This window comes from Lepus europaeus, chromosome 15 (assembly GCF_033115175.1).
Source record: "Lepus europaeus isolate LE1 chromosome 15, mLepTim1.pri, whole genome shotgun sequence".
In the NCBI taxonomy this organism is placed as follows: domain Eukaryota; kingdom Metazoa; phylum Chordata; class Mammalia; order Lagomorpha; family Leporidae; genus Lepus; species Lepus europaeus.
The window spans coordinates 38,144,517-38,162,136 of NC_084841.1; the positions used below are offsets into that span (position 1 = coordinate 38,144,517).

The 17,620-nt window shown below is 39.6% G+C and overlaps 2 protein-coding genes across 2 annotated transcripts in view; one reads left to right on the plus strand and one right to left on the minus strand.

The window, feature by feature from the left end:
* Window positions 1-17,620, plus strand: part of PARP8 (poly(ADP-ribose) polymerase family member 8) — a 201,061-nt gene that overhangs the window by 85,343 nt on the left and 98,098 nt on the right. The gene's annotated exons all lie outside the window — the stretch shown is intronic.
* Window positions 14,297-15,402, minus strand: LOC133774690 (protein PAT1 homolog 2-like). The gene is given in 2 exon segments (XM_062212600.1): window positions 14,297-15,057; window positions 15,060-15,402. Coding segments are annotated over 2 exon segments (1,047 nt in total). The 5' UTR covers window positions 15,346-15,402.

The window sequence follows — 17,620 nt, forward strand, 5'->3', positions numbered from 1 at the left end:
CATTGAAACATAAGATAATTCTTACTTTTTCTGCCTATCTATCTACAATTTTGTTCTTTTGTTAATGGAAAATATTATATTTGTGTTATCTGTGTTAAATTTCTTTTGGTAAAATAAATAGAATCTTTAAAAAATTTCTTTTGTTAAAAAAAGCATTACATGTTATAATCTTGACTGTATTATGACACTTTACAATATAATATTTTCTTTTAATATTTTCATTATAATTGTTAAAATGTTTTAAATTTTTTGATGTAGTTTAATATCAGCTAAAAAGCTTAATTATTTTTCATTAAGCATATTATAGAATGTGTATGTATTAGCTAGAATTAAATGCTGGTTAATATCTAAAGTGAGAAAAACAAATGGTGAGTTATCTGTTTACATTTTTAGTAAGATACATGTACACAAGTTCAAATAAAAATGTTATAATTGAATTCTTACTGTTAACCTGGGAAAGTATTTCCCTAACATTATTCCTTAGCATGAGTTCTTGTTCAAGCAGAGTATATCTGTGAAATTCACACCTAATTTTGTGTTCTGGCTGCCAATGCAGCTGTTAGAAAAAAAAAAAAGTGTGCTAAAAAAGTTAAGTTTAAATGTCATTTACTAATTTGCTAGTTGTTTTTCCAATGACATGTTTTTCAGTGTTTATACAGTATACAACACTGCACTAACACAAGGGTCTTCAGTTCAAGTAAATTGCAGTAGTAGTAGAATATCTTCAGGTCTTATGCCAGTTTTTACAGAATAAAATCAGTGTACTCTGTTGGTTTTTGTGTTTCAGAAATGGCACTGCTATGTTGGCAGTATCAGTTTGTAAGCAGTAATGTTTAAGGAGCATACAAAGTTAGTTTTTCTAATTCTATGTATTTTTGCAAGTGTTCCTTCAAATCACAGCTTAGAGAAGCAACCTTGGAGGTATTTTGGTGCCTCATTTCTAAAGCTGACATTTTGATTGCTTCATATGTGGTGATTCCACAGCTATGTCATGGGTTCTACAAAATTGTTCTCCTGTCAACTTTTTTTGGTTTGTTTAATTCTCTTTTACTTAGCTGTGCATTGGACAGACTTGAATTTGATGCTTTGCTTTAATTCCATTAGCAGCACAGTGATCTTGGGATTGTTTCTCAGGTTGGGAGTCTGTTTCCTTGACTGTACAATAATAGTGAACTTACGGTGTCTTATTAAACAACATGATTAAGGGCTTGGTGCCTAGACGTGTTCAGTAAGTTTGTGGAATGAAAGACATATGTGTAATCTGTTTCGTTATTTATTTTTCTATTTGATGACTATTCTTGTATTGGTAAGAGTATGCAGATTTGATCTCGGGCTTTGCTCAACCACACTGATTAGCATCACTAACCACCGTAACACATATCATACATTGCCAGTGATGTCTCATTAAAAACTCCCCTGGGAACAAAGCTGTATTGAACAAAGTTGGCTTGGGTGCAGGTATGATTGGGAAAGTTGTCCCGCCCCATGCAGGAAAACCCACAAGGGAGCTAACTGGCACACTGGTCTCATGTAGACTTTGCTGGCTCCTGAATATTTTCTGATGGGCAGAAGCACCAGGAATTGTGCCAACAAGTTATGTGCAGATGTGAAAGGTACTAGCCCTGGGCTGCAGGTCTTCTCTGTCTCATGCTGGAGACAATTCCTGAAGGGTAGAGGCCAGGCCCCTCTGTTGCCCAAAAGTGGACGGTGGGAATACTGTGGAGGGAAATTGCGTTTTAGAGTAGTACAGCCCTCTGTTTTCCAATATTGTTTATTTCTGTGGAAATAACCAAAACAGCATACCGTTGGACACTACCTTTTTTCTTAAAGATGGGATAATCCCACTCTGTATGGTCAGGATGATATTCATAGTTAGTCTGAGATTTCTCAGGACTTCTGATGCTTGTGAGACTAACACAGTCAGTGCCTCTGTAACAGTGTTCTGTGAGTGACGGCACACAGCTCTCATGGTAATTTTTAGTAATCATTTATTTCTCAGCTTCCTACCACCAGTTGGACTTCGGTATTTTCATGACCCACCCCTTCCCCCATTTACATGCATGTTTGAGACACTTCCTTGTACGAAGAGCTGCAGGCACATTTGGGCACGTTGTGAGTCATACCCAGCTCCTACATGCCAAACACTCCTTCTGCTGTTGGAGTGTGCCCAGTGCTATGGCCTGCTGCTGTTTTCCATGAGGCCTTGGTTTCCTTTTGAGGAGACTGCCACTAATGATGCTCGGCTGTGTCCCTCTTCTGCTCCTCTTCCTTGTTCAGGTACTGGGTGGAGTACTTTGGTGGCGGACTTTTGGCCAGGGTAGATAGGGACTGTAGTTTTCAAACTAGCGAAATCCTTCAGGCAATCTTGTAAGCTTGTTTTCAGTTAATTTCAATAAAATGTGTTAAGGTCCATTATAGTTTGCACCTTCCACTGTGTCGGGGGCTACAGATATACCAAGGAATAACATAAAAATAAAATATTCAGCATTTGACTTGGAACCATCAGTTTGAAAACTGAAAATTTCGAAGGATGAAGAGTGTACATTTGAGTTCCCTCAATCCTTTCCATTTGTTTTATTTATTTGAATGGCAGAGAAATAGAGCAAGAAAGAGAAACAGAGAGACAGAGACAAAGATAGACAAAGAAAGGTCTTCCATCTGCTGGTTCACTCCCCCAGTCCCTGCAACAGCTGGCGTTGGCCCAGGACAAAGCCCAGAGCCTGAAACTCAGTCTGGGTCTCACATGTGGATGGTAGGGATACAATTACTTGAACCATCACCTGCTGCCTCACAAAATGTGTATTAGTAGGAAGCTGGGATTGGAAGTGGAGCCAGGACTCTATCCCAGGTATTCCTATATGGGATGCGGAGTCTTGAGCAGTGTGTTGACCTCTGCACCAAGCTTCCTCTGCCTCCTCCCCCCAGGCCTTTTCTTTTACTCATCATCTATTTATCCAGGCAACTTACTCTGTGCTGTGTGGCAAGTCAGTGTGCCCTTATTTTATGGTATCTTTCTTTAAAGCATTTATCACAACTCTGGTTTCCACTTATTTGTGAGATATTTTTGTGTTTTTCCTCCTTAGACTAGAAACTTACTGAGTGTTGGCACAGAGTAGATCTTCAATAATCATGTTTTCCCCAATTATTGGAATAAGAGTTCATGCTATTAATGACTGATGAGAGCTAATTACTGAATTCATGTTCTTATTACTACTTTTCCAGTTGAATGTGAATGACATTTCTCTCAGGGTATCATGTTTGTTATATAGCACCTATCATATTTGCTTTAGAAATTTGATAGTGTTTTTAGTCATAAGGAGATGATAATCCATTTGAGTGACCTTCCGAAGGTTATGTTTGTGATTGTTGGAAAGTGTCAGGATGGTGCATACTTGGGAAGGAAGGTCTTGGCCTTGAAGGTGAGCAGACATAGACATAGCCAGGATTGATTTAATCCTGTGCCAGTCTATAGGTAGAAGCAATTGATGGCATAATGTTTTCCTTTCTACTCTAATGAGTATTTCTCAGTGATTATCCCATTTCCTCCACTAAAAGAGAATATTCAGTGCAGAAGCTACACTGTTCCTTGTAGTTTTAGGTATCAGAATGGGTCTAGGTGATGAATTGATGCCATTGAAATCAGACTTAAATAATTAAACTTTGAACTTAACCTGTGAATCAGCACTTAAGAATGATTCTATTGATCTTAACATTTTGAGTTCTGAGAGAATTTTCAACATTATTTTTAAACTTTTGTACAATCCTTTAAAATCTAGATGATTTTCACTCCTTTTTCCTGTATAAAATTCTGAGTACAATTGAATTGGCAGCTATGTCAACTTCACTTTTTCAGTTTATCTAATATCTACCTGCAAGGTGTCCGGCGTGTAACAAATCTTCCCAGGCAGACAAATCAATTAATTCACAAGCTTTTATTGGGATTCCGCTCCTGGGAGAGGTTCCCCGGTCGCAACACAGCGGGGACCAGGGAAGTCGCATGTCAGAGGTTGGGAGGGCTCCTTTTATAGATACAGGGTGTGGGGGTTAAAGGTTGAGGCAGGTCTGATCCTCATTTGTTGACCTTTAGGCACCCGTGGGGACCTTGACAAGGACTTTTCGTCCCCGGAAGTACAGGTAGGGACTCTCCATTCCCGGAAGTGTAGGCCTTCTCTCCTTGAAGATCCCAAAGCTACCATCCCAACCTTTTGATGATAGGAAAGGGGGCGATGATGAGTCTCTCTGGCTACTTTCTGCTGATTGGGGGCAATGAGGTACTGTTCGCTGGCATGGGGCGATGTCTCAAGCATCTGTATCCTGGGTGGGGAGCCAAATATATCCCTGTAGCAGCATTTGGTTGACCACCTGGTTGTTGAAGGCCTTGGTTTGTTCCATTATCACCTGCTGTAAACAATTAAACAGACACTGTAGTATACAAGTCAGGGTGAGAATAGCAACCAGTGATCCCAAGAGTGGCATTAACCAGGTAATGAAAGGATTTCATAGAGGAGAGGAAATGAGGGGGATCTCTGGACCCTTGTGAGGATTGTTTGATGGACGTGGTTTAAATCTGATCCCAGCCAAGACCGGGAGAAAGGCCACTCAACTTTTGCAGATAGAGGGGTTTGTCTGTAGAGAAATTCCGAATAATCATACAACATTAAGTGGGGGAGAGGACCATCAGTACACACAGGTTGGGAGCAGAGCCATTGATGTTAGAGTAGAGGTTATGATTACAAAGGAATGAGACCCAAGTGGGCTAGACAGGGTCTAGAACAAAAAGACAGTCATTATTAGAGGACCCGAGAAAGGTGCTGTCTAAGCCACGAATAGATTCTCTGATTGAGAGACAAATATAAACTGACAGAAGGGGCTTGAAAATAATCTGGTGGGCTTTAGGCCTTGTAAGTTAAGAGGCCCAGACTTATCTATCTCTTCAATAGGGTGCATCATAAGGGAGGTGTGAACCTCCTTGGGGAAGGCACCTTGTTGACTTCCATTACTTACCTGGCCTGGGAGGAGAGCTGGCCAGGTAAAGGCAAGTGGCATCTCTAACAGGAAATTTACAATTCTGCCTGCAATGTTGCTGACCCTACTTGGCCATCCCCTCAGCTGCTGTGGTCACTTTGGAAGTTGGGCTGAGTGAAGCGCTTTTCAGCTTAGAGCCAATAAGATCTGTGGCTCTGACCTGGGCATCCTTCGACTCCAGGGCAGGTCCATTTCCACTGATTCAACTCTTGGCTGGCAGAGCTGCCAGGGCTCTTCACAAGCTGACTTCTGCTGAAGCCCAGGCTTACCACATTGAAAGCCACTGCAGTGGACTGGCCTGTTGGGTCTCCTTGAGGGCAGGTCACTGTACAGATCAGCCATTAATAGGCTGCCACCTATCTTTACATTGCTTCTGATGCCTAGCTTTCTTTTCCTCCTAGTTTTTGTTGAAGCAGACCAGAGGATGCAAGTCAAGGGGGTGCTCAAGTCCCATCTCTAATCTTTGTGGCCTAAACTACAAGTCTATAGTCACAGGCACGTTCTGATAGTGGTTTTTCTGAGGTAGACAATGCCCATGAGGAAAACTATGTCCTCACTTTAAAACTTTCTTTCCCTTTGGTCTGAAAGGGAGGTCTTCCCTGTTTACTGTGCCGATGGCGAAGTAGATTAGCTGTGAAATTATAATTTAAGCTTTCATTTTGGCTACTCTGTTATTACAGAAAATGTTAGCTATCCCTGTTATAAGATCTAGAATTCAAATTTTTCATCTTGGAGAGTCCATCAGAGGAGAATTAGTTTCCTACCTCAAAAAGAACAGAGAAATGAGAGAACAAGTTGGACTTAGAATAGAGAAATGAGGGAGCAAGTCCTAGATTGCCTACTGACAATAGCAGTATCAAATGAAAACTTAGCAAGCGATTTCAGCCATTAGATAACAACTTAAGAAAACATTTACCAGAAGGTCCAATGCCTTCTATAAACTTTAAGAATACATATATTTGCAAACATCTCTTAAGTAACTAACATGGTGTAGCTTGTTTAACCAGTAAACTTAAGCACAAACATATAAAATGTTTTTAGTTTTTTTCCACCAACAAGTTTAAAACATCTGATACAGAGATTCAGGTCACATGAGTCAAATATAACTTTGATTAATTTTAGTTGTTTAAATTTATGGGCAATCATGAGAGTATTTTAGGCATGGAAAGCCAAGACACTCTGGCCAAAAAAAAAAAAAAAAAAAAAAGTACCTAAATGAAAGATCTCTGCGAGTGAGATCCCAGTAGAAAAAACGGGCCATCAAAGAAGGAGGTACCTTTCTCTGAAGGGAGGAGTGAACTTCAACTTTGACTATGACGTTGTCTAAATAAGATCGATGTCTGTGAACTCAAAAGGCTTCCATAGCCTTGGCAACTCATGACAAGAGCCTAGGGAGATTACTAATGCCTTAAACAAGAGTGTCAATTTGTTAAGTCAACAACAGGAGTCACTGTGCACTTACTCCTCATGTGGGATCTCTGTCCTTAATGTGTTGTTCAATGTGAATTAATGCTATAACTAGTACTCAAACAGTATTTTACACTTTATGTTCTGTGTGGCTGCAAACTGTTGAAATCTTTACTTAATATATACTAAATTGATCTGTATATAAAGAGAATTGAAAATGAATCTTGATGTGAATGGAATGGGAGAGGGAGTAGGAGTTCAGAGGGTTGTGGGAGGGAGGGAAGTTATGGGGGGGAAGCCATTGTAATCCATAAGCTGTACTTTGGAAATTTATATTACTAAATAAAAGTTAAAAAATAAATTTATGGGCAATCTTTTATCTACAAGCCTATTAAAAGAGTTCTTAATAAATTTTCCCCTGTAGACATACAGTATGTATACACATATAACATAATAGAATAGCAGATTCAATAATAGCTTTTTAAACTCTTTAACTGTTTTTTAATTTACCAATTGATTCGAATTACTTTCTGCTCTTCAGTTAACATACTTTCAGTTGGTATCTATAATACATTATTGGCTTCATCTGTTTACAGAGCCGTCCTGAAGTACTGAATACAATAGAAGTAGCTGGAAAAAGTCCATCGGAACCTATAGGAGGACAGCTAAACATAGAACCAACAACATTTTAGTGTTATGAACAGCAAATATGATATATAAAATTGTGGATGACAAAAGACTTTAAGTTGCCACGTTTAAAATTATAAACTCATTAACCAACAAGAGGCACTTGCTTACTTCACACAGTATTTTTGAATACTTACAGTATTTTTGAAAGCACCTGTAGGATTTTACAAAATATTTAACTCTTTAGGCCTCTGGGGTTTTCTCTTGACACTGGTGGTTGGGCCACGTGGCTACCTGGCTTTCAGCAATGGCGGCGGGGAGCCAGAGGGAGAGGCAGGACCTGGCAGCCGGGCTGAAGAATGCGCATATAGGGGTGGGAGGTTACTGGCTAGCTGTGGGGTCCCTAGGAACTCAGGAGGGTCCGAAAAGATGGAGGGTGAAGAGTTTGGCAGTAACACAGAAGAGGCGTCTTTAGGAGGTGGGGGCCGGATCTTGGCCAGGAAGACCTGGGCTGCGTATGAAGAAAAAATAAAAACCACCGTTCCGCAGTGGAAGAGCTAAGGGCTGTAAACAATCATGAAATCACACTTTCAAAAGTGAGGTCCTCCAGTCTCCTCAGTTCCTAAAAAATTACACAGTTTTTATTGGCACTCAAGTGAGACTTGGAATTAGTAATTGCTTTTCTTTGAGACTGCCTGATATAGAAATATTTCCCAAAGAGAAAGCAAAACTAGTATTTCAATTATATTTCAGTCAAGGGAATTAAATATTTTTGAGTTAGTAGCTTTGCCACCAAAGTTCAGAATGTTCCACAATTTTGGATATTTTATTTTGACATCACTCTTTTTTTTAAGATTTATTTATTTGAAAAGCAGACATTATATATATATATATATAGAGAGAGAGAGAGAGAGAGAGAGAGAGAGAAAGACTTTTCACCAGCTAGTTCACTCCCCAAATGGCTGTAATGAACCGAGCTGGGCTGAACTAAAGCCAGGAGCCAGGACTTTTTCTGGGTCTCTCATGTGGGTTCAGGGGTCCAAGGACTTGGGCCATCTGCTACTGCTTTCCCACCCGCATTAGCACAGGGGGCCGGATCAGAAGTGGAGCAGCTGGGATTCGAACCTTCACCTGTTTGGGATGCCGGCATCACAAGTGGCAGCTTTTCCTTCTGTGCCACAGCGCCTGCCCCTTGTCATCACCCTTAAAATAAATTTTACATTAAAGGTTTCAGAGTTTTTCCACATCATTTTGTGTTGGAAATACATGTGTGTTAACTTTGAAAAACATTTAATATTATGGTCAGCCAAATCAGAGATCTTCACTGATGTAGAAAAGACCACATGGGCTCATAATTATTCAAAGTGAGAGTTAAACATTTTTTTTTCACAAATTTGCTTTGATATATGACAGTTTTATGGTCCAGTCCTCCACACATATTAACGTGCAGTGTTGAACATCACTGCTCTTTTAGATTTTTTGCTTTCCTATTGCTTTGGCATCCATGGGCTAAGTAAAAATAGTTTTCAACAGAGTCATCTTGTTAGAATAACTCTGCTTTGATAAGTAATCTATTTGCAAAATTATTGCCAAATAAAGTTAGTTTGATTTCTTTTTATAAAAGTGGCTTGCTAAAGAAGATAAAGCAATTGTTTCTTTACACTTGGCTATTAAATGCACTTTGTTATTAGTTTTAACTGATTTCTGGCTTGGAGCTTGAACTGGTGTTTTGCCACCTATATATGTGAGTAAACATGCTCAAAAATTCAGTTAAATATTGGAAATGATAAAATATAAAGTAAGGCATCTGGACCAAAGAAGACCTATGTTGTGGACGAGGTGCTGTGAAACATATGGCTAACTGATAGACCTTTCTTGGCCCTTACTTTCCTTGCCTGTAAAGTGAAAGGAACAGATCGATGGCCTGTTTTATAGCTATAATTCCATGGATGTTATGGGAGTAAGTTTTGTTCTCTGCAGTTCAGAAAGCTTACTCTTTTTGAATTATTTCTTTTCAGTTAGGTGTGAATATCTCCTTCAGGCATCTTTCATCCATCTCTTCCAGATTACCTGTCTCAAATGTTTTTCCTTCCCTTTCTTATGGATAAATTTGTCCTCCTTCTTAATGCTGATGACAACCTCAGTATTATTCCTGACAGCTTACCGACTTTAAACATAAAAATGCTCATTGGTCTTAAAAGGAAAAAAATAGTATATATTAAGACTATGAAGTCTGGTGTTGGGACACTTCCTATCTTTTATTAAATGTCCATTACTGGAACAGAATTTGTTTCAGAATGCAGAAAGAGAGGAGGAAGCGGCAAGATACATTTTAGAATGGAAGCATTGCCAAATAAACATTTAAAATACTTTCTAAATGTGAGCACTCAGAAGAATAAGTTAACTAAGACATTAAAAAGTATTTTTGCTTTTGTACTATGAATCAGGGCAAATAGCTGGTATATTTCCTCTTCCCAAATTGAGCCATATCTTTAAAAACATGAAATTTAAAGGCTTTAGTAGCATTTGGAGAACTTTAACCCAATTCTGTTGATGTGTTTTCATCAATTATTTTGTTAGTGTATATAATTTTATAAATGTCAAATGACTTTTATTTCTTGAAAACAGCTGGTATAACAGACCTGCTGTGCTGATTATTAACCAGTACTTTGTTTTGGTGAAAACTGAGATATTTTTGTTATATTTTAGGTGATTGCTTTTGAGCAGACTGTATACTTACAGAATATGAAGAAGCTTCTTTGTTAGTGATGATCCAAGGTGAAGCATAAGAAGTTAAGAAACTATTGCATAAACAGGCTTCTTAGTGAGAAGAACATGCAGGAAAGCAGCGTGTGTGGAGTTTGGCTCACATGAGGCAGTCACTTTACTCTGTTGACTGGATGTTTGGAAGTATATAGAGCAAGAAAAATCAGATCTTGTTGCAGAGTAATCAGAAATTTCTTGCCATAGCAAAGCTCAGCAAAGAAAAATCACAAAAGGCCAAGTAACAGAAAACCTGGCTATGCCACTGGTTCCACGTGGAACTGAATGGGTATCTCTAAGTCTGTTTCTTCATCTATAAAGTGAGGGGGTATGGGTAATCTGTGACTTTTATTTCAACCTAAAACTCTGGAATCAAGATCATAATGCATACCTCTGCCACCACTCAACCCATTTCCCTAACCTTTTATCCTTTGTCTGACCTGCAGAGAGTGAAATCAAAACAAGTCTCTCCTTTTGAATTTCCTTTTTCAGTTGAGTTTTTCTTTTGCTCTTCTCTCCAAAAGAATGCATATGTTGTTTTGTTAAATTTGAGTCACATAAATTCCTAACAGTGTGCATTTGATTGTGCAGACCTGGCTTGTGTAACTCTGGGAAGTCTGGAAGAGTTCTTCAGTTTATTTGTATGCTAAATAAGAAAAACACGCTAGTTGTGCCAGAGTAAAGAGTTACCAGAGAGCTTTTCGCAATTTTCTTTGTAAAAAATAGTATCATCCTAATCTTTGTAGAATGTTTGTAATCTGCTTCAGATACTTCTAGCTTTTCTCTTTCCTTTTCTCTTTTCCTTTCCTTTCCCCTTCCCTCCCTTCCCTTTCCCTCCTCTCTGTTCCCCATCTGTTCTTCCTTCCTTCCTTCTTTCCTTCCTTTTTTCTTACCTCCCTCCCTTCCTCCTTCCCTCCCTCCCTCCCTCTCTCTCTCTTTCTTTCTTTCTTTCTTTCTTTCTTTCTTTCTTTCTTTCTTTCTTTCTTTCTTTCTTTCTCTATTTCTTTCTTTTTTTCAATTTAGTCATTAGGGAAGCATAAAGCATAGAACTCAACAGTTATTTATAAATTTCTTACTATACTCAGTTATGCATTCACTTAATTACAGAACTTGGCCTCATGAATCATTCTTTTGGATATTAAAGCTTGAAATATATGCATCAGATACAATTTGTTATCCAGTATTTCTAATCCAAAAAGCTCTGAAAAATGAAGCAAAATTATTTTGAAAATTTGGCCCAAACATATTTAGTGTCAATCTGATTGAATTGATGTGAGGTTATTTATAAACACTCTAAACCTTACTTACTGTTTGCTCTAAACCATATAATGAGAACACTCAGCATCTCTCTACAGAAAACTGTTTTTTTGTTTGTTTGTTTTTTTTTTTTTTTAATGACAGGGCCTCTTACTGGGGATTTATGTAAAGTATGCACTGTATTGTGTTTCTTAGATATGAAAAGCTTTAAATTTCGAAACACATCTGGCCACCAGGATTTCAGATCAGAAATTTATGATAGGGGCCGGCGCTATGGCATAGTGGGTAAAGCTACCACCTGCAGTGTTGGTATCCCATATGGATGCTGGTTCAAGACCCATCTGCTCCACTTCCGATTTAGCTCTCTGCTATGGCCTGGAAAAGCAGTAGAAGATGGTCCAAGTCCTTGGGCCTCTGCACCCAGGGGTGCAGAGCTCCTGGCTCCTGGCTTCTGATTGGCAAAGCTCTGTCCATTGGGGCCAATCGGGGCATGAACCAGAGGATGGAAGACCCCTCTCTCTCTCTCTCTCTGCCTCTCTTTCTCCCTCTAACTCTGCCTTTCAAATAAATAAATAAATCTTTTAAAAAAAGAAATTTATGATAGTGAGGTGAGAGATTCACATAACAGTCTTTATCATCATTAATTTTCCCAAAAGATTACTGAATGAACATAAAATCATGGATTTCTTAGTATTGCTGATAATGGAAATTCAACACAATAAATAATAGTTTGGTGGTTGATCCTAAGAAAGGTTGAGTTCAAATTTGGAAAATTTAAGTACAAAAAGTAAGGGAGAGAACCTTAAAAAAATAGAACATATGGGAGAACATATCTGCAGAATTGATGAATATTAGTTGTAATTTTTCTGTTTAAGTTGTAAAACCAAACACTGTTTTATTCAGATTTACTGAAAACAATTAAAATGAATTCTGAATACAAATAGTAGATGTGTAGAACAATATTAACATAAAACACTAATTAAGTCAGTACTTTGGAAGCACACCTTATTTCATGGAGTGATTTGACTTTGAAGACAGAGTAGTAAAAGTTGCATTTTAATGACAAATGCAATGACATACAATAGCTTTGACTCAGCAGATTATATATATGTATATAAAACTACAGAAAATGAAACTGAATAGATTTACAAAACATGCTTTTTAAATTTCTGATCAATGGTCACAGAACTGTTTCAAATGGGAGAGAAACTCGTTCCTGACGTAACAGATGATGGCTGTTGGACTTTGATGGACAACCTGACTTTAAAAAAATAACTGAAGATTCAAATTCTACATACCCTTAAAAATATTTTTTAAAATTCTTGAGGAAGTAGTTTAAGATCTTACGTGATTATTTCCCTGGTTGATGCTCTTTAACTTAATATTCTTATTATATAAGAAGGCATTTTTTTGGAAAGATTATATTAAGCTCTGGATAGCAGTATTTCAGTCTAGATTTCAATTAAACTATGCTCAGGGACAGAAATAGTGATTGTTGAATAATTTAGAAAATGGCTCATCAATTATTGACTCGTAGCCTCACAATTTGTTGTATCTAAAAGGGCAATTTGTCAATATCTACAGTTGAATCTGATGTCCTGATTATCGAAGTCTGTCTCTTAGCATGCAAGACTTTACTTCAATAGTCAGTATAATTATTCTTCTACCAAGTCATATTCCCAGCAGTTTCCAGCAGATCAGGTTTCCACACAGGCTTGTTTTCTCAAATCTGTAATACTCACCAGTTTTGTGTGCTCTGAAATGCCACACACCCTGATACAGAAGCCTTCCTTGAGTGGCCTGATCCATGTGCACCATTTGCTCCCTTATCCTCACATTCTGAACAGTAACTGGTACATATCACTAAAGAGGATGAGTTTGAAGGATTTGGTTGTTCTGCAAAATACTTTGGAATTCAATCAGAAAGTTTTGCTTTAATACTATTTAATGTAAACATTTTGAAAAAAAAATTATAAAGGCTTTCAAGCTTGAACTTCTCCCGTTTCCTGAGGTTTTAGTTCAGACTCCATTTGGATGTCCATCTTTTTAATTGGTGCATTTGAAACTTGTAATGTTTTGTCAAGGATCTTTTTTGAGGGTAAGGATGGGGATTGGGAAAACTCAGGCAGGAAATTTTGCCTCTTTCCTTCCTTTTGTGGCTCACTGGCACTCTTCAGAAACAGAAAGGAGACAAGGGAGAAGGAAAGGCTTATGCCGTGGTACAAGAGTAGAGTGACCATTTCTTCATTTAAGGCTGTCAGTGGAGGATTAAAACATACACAGTCCTTCATGATAATGGTTTCGGTATGGAGGTAAATGATTTGCTCAAAACCACATAATCATTTCAAACAAATGAGTTTGTCAGTAATGCATTTACTGTTTGGGTCTCCTTTTCCATTTCATGGCCTTATTTATTTACTTATTTTTTTGACAGGCAGAGTTAGACAGTGAGAGAGAGAGACAGAAAGGTCTTCCTTCCGTTGGTTCACCCCCCCCAAATGGCCGCTACGGCCGGCGTGCTGAGCCGATCTGAAGCCAGGAGCCAAGTGCTTCCTCCTGGTCTCACATGCGGGTGCAGGGCCCAAGCACTTGGGCCATCCTCCACTGCCTTCCCAAGCCACAGCAGAGAAATGGACTGGAAGAGGAGCAACCGGGACAGAACCCGGTGCCCCAGCCGGGACTAGAACCCGGAGTACCAGCGCTGCAGGCGGAGGATTAGCCCAGTAAGCCGCAGCGCCGGCCCATTTCATGGCCTTACAATTTTCATCCAAATTGCAAATATTCCCAGGATGAGTAATATATATCTTCTACCTCAGATTAAACAGATAAATCCTACTTTCTGTTTTTCTCTGCATTCTACACCCTGAGAAAACTCATTGACTTATGTGGAGCTATGGTTATAGAGACGTGACTTTCCATAGTTTTTTTTTTTTTTTTTTTTTTTTCCTGTTATTTCTTTAGTTACACATTTTTATGCCTTTTTTAGGCATGTTATAGGTTTTTGAAGAAAGGATATGAATATGTTTTGGGGAGGGACCTCCACATGCTAAAGGCCTAAGAAATGGCTTTGGAGTTTCTGGATCCCTGTAGACCTAGCATATATAGCTAGCGCCTCATGATTGAGTTTTCCACGTCTGCATATTCCAGATCTGATCAGTAGATCCAGGCAAGCATGAGGAATCCAGATGGTGTTCTGGGCTCCTGGCTTTGGCCTGGCCTAGGACTCCATCCTGGCTTTTAGCTGCTGAACCAATTGTTTGTCCACGTGGTGATAAAACAGGGGAAGTAGGTTGCTGGGGAAGGCTAGTGGTTCTGCCAGAGAGGCTGTAGGCATTTGGGCTATCTCCCAGGCAATCAGAACTACCAGGTCTGTCCAACTTGTGTGGTCACTGTTGGCTTCCTCTAGAGTAGAATCCAGGGATACCAGCTGCTCCCCATGACTCAGCAGAGCATAGAGCAAAGATATTCCAAACTGATTCTGAAGCAGCATGGCGAGTGGTCGCTCTGAGGAGCCGGGTGGTAGCAACATAAGTCCCTGAAGTCCTCGGAGGAGTTCATGGAAGGTTAAGTGACTGATACATTTGCCCAGAGGTTTGAATAGCATGTGTAGGGCCTGGTCAGTCACGTCCCTCCGGACCAGGAGGGGCAGGTGGTGGGTGATAGCCAAAAGAAGGCTGACAGCCCGATCCTGGGGCAGGAAGGGCAGCAGCCGGGCCACCTGGGCTTTCCCCTTCCTCACGGAGAGCACCTGCAGAGCATCTGCTGCCTCCTCCAGGTTGTTCTGCTCCTGGGTCTTTAGCGCCTGGAAGAGCTTCTCGACCTGGTTGCTGTGCTGCTCAGAGCTGCAGGGCTGTGAGGGCCCATCCTTCTGGCCCTCCTCGATCTCCAATAACTGCAGGAACATCTTCTCAATCTGGTGCAATAGGCGAAGCCTTTCACTGCTTGCAGCTCCAGTATCCTGCTCTTGAGTTCCATGGGTACAGCATCAATAGCTCGGCGAGGGCTAAAACACGTTGACACAGCTACTTGACCCAGAGTACCCTCAATTCGAACCACTGACTCGTAAACCTTTGCCTTCTATATGTAAGGCGTTTCCAGCTCGAGAGACTCAACACTGTTCTTCTGTCCCAGTAGCTCTTCGTCTGCCTGCTTCTTCTCTAGTTTCCGATAATATTCCTGGTAGTAATAGTAATCCAGGCGGGGGTTCTCAGTCTGCAGCTGAACCATCTGCACTTTTATCACCCAGTCCTTCTCTTTTCGTGTCATGAGGTTAGCATAGGGGTCTGGCTGCTGAGACCAGGGCTTCTTTGCTGGGGGACTTGGTGTTTTGTCATTTTCTTCAGTGAATTCATTGTGCCAAAATCCAAGATGCCAAGTATTGGATTTACTCTTTAAACATACATTGCATGGAAGGAGAAACTAGACAGCACATTATTTATGCCCACCCTAAGAGTCAAACCTGAACAAACAATATTAAAATACACAGATTCAAGTGCTAGACAGTACTGTATTCTAGGGCCTCAATATCATTTAGTGTCACTATAATGTATTGTCGTAATAGAAATTCATCATGCACAAGAGGGTGCATAGTGACTGAAAGAACATTCCTATAAACCGGATTGATGGTTGTTTCTCTCCTGAGGTAGTAGTAGAATAGGATCTCAGTGCTCATTTGTCTGGCTCCAGGGTAGCTACCTGAACAGAATATGTTGTGCACTGTAATTTATTTTACACCTATTTTCTTGGCCTACAAATATTGGCATTCCAAGACTTTGGAGGACTCTTCGCAGGTTTTTTTCTCTCAATTTTATAATCATGGTTGCAAATATCAAGTGTAATATTTTTATGATTTGGGGCAAGCTGAATTATAGATGAATGCACTTGAACCCTCTGCACGTAATGTATAAGCAGACAATGTGACTCCTTTGTTCTCTTCACATTATACAGCACAGCAAAAATTCCATTATAATGACTTGTTTCAGGCAGATACATAACAGGTCAAACTGTATCACTTAAAATATTGTGGATGTCAAAATCTGCTCCTGTGCATGAAAGACAAGTTTTACTCATCTCTCTTAAAATCAGACTTACAGACAGACATAAGTTAATTGGATTTAGGTGGTTTATCTTTGATAAGACTTAAAATACTTTTTATTCTGCCATAATTTGAGCATTCAATGCACATGGCAAGGGAGCTATACATATATTTGAATGTTTGTCTACTTGAAAGGCAGAGAGAGAGAGAGAGATCTTCCTTCCATTGGGTCACTCCCCGAATGGTTGGCCCAGCTGAAGCCAGCGGTCAGCTACTCCATCCAGGTCTCCCACACAGGTGGCAGGGGTCTAACCACTTGAGCTGTCATCTGCCACCTCCCAGGAAACATTAGCAGGAAGCTTTGTAGGAAGCAGAGTAGCCAGGACTCAAACTGATGCTCTTAGGTGGGATACAGTCTGCTGTACCACAATGTTGGTCTCTATACCTCTGTTTTGAACACCTTTTAGGATGCAAATTGGATATGTAGTGAGCATCTGGGACATGATAGTGATATGATACATAAAGAAATTAGATCTAGAGGGAGAAAGAAGCTTTTATCTGATATTCATCCAAATACAATTGTGGAAACTTTGAGCAGCTTTACTATAGGCTTTATGAAAGTGTATGGTGAGAGGTCTTATCTTTGTGTGGGTCAGATGGGGCAATGTGGGGTGGAAGCTGGGAGGGAGGGCTTAAGAGAGTTAAAATACAAACTAATATACTTTAAGGATGAGTAGGTTCAAATCAGGAGGTGTTGGGGAGTTTTCACACATATTTGTGAATATATTTTCACTTGAACTATGGAGTGTGTTTTTTTAATTAAATCTAGCAGTTTTCCTTTATGTTTTTCATCAATTAATATTAATAGAGTTTATTCAAGAAAAAATAGACAAAAGCAAACACTGTCAGCAATAATAGCAATCAATGAACTTTTTCTGCTCAAAGCATAGCCCCAGCACTGGCACTGTGGTGTAGAAGGTTAAGCCTCCACCTGCAGTACCAGCATCCCTTATGGTCTCTGGTTCGAGTCCTGGCTACTCCACTTCCTGTTTTACTCCCTGCTGGTGGCCTGGGAAATTAGCAGAAGATGGCCAAAGTTCTTGGACCTCTGTACCCACATGGGAGACCTGGAAGAAACTCCTGGCTCCTGGCTTTGGCCTGGCTCAGCCCTGGCCTTTGCGGCCATTTGGGGAGTGAATCAGCAGATGGAAAATTCTCTCTCTCTCTCTCCTCTCTCCTCTCTCCTCTCTTTCTTTGCTTCTCTCTGTTGTATCTCTGCCTTTCAAATAAATAAATACATCTTTAAAAAAAGTAAAAGCTTAGCCCCTCTTTCTAAGAAAGCCCCATGTGGTTATAAGTCTGTACAGAGAGTGGGCTTGTGATGCATTGATATATGTGATTTAAAACCCTTTTCTGTGCATATATGTACATTAGTACATGTATTTTTTAAAACCAGGAATTGTGTTATAGCCTCATTAAATTAGTTTTAAATCCCTTTTAATGGCC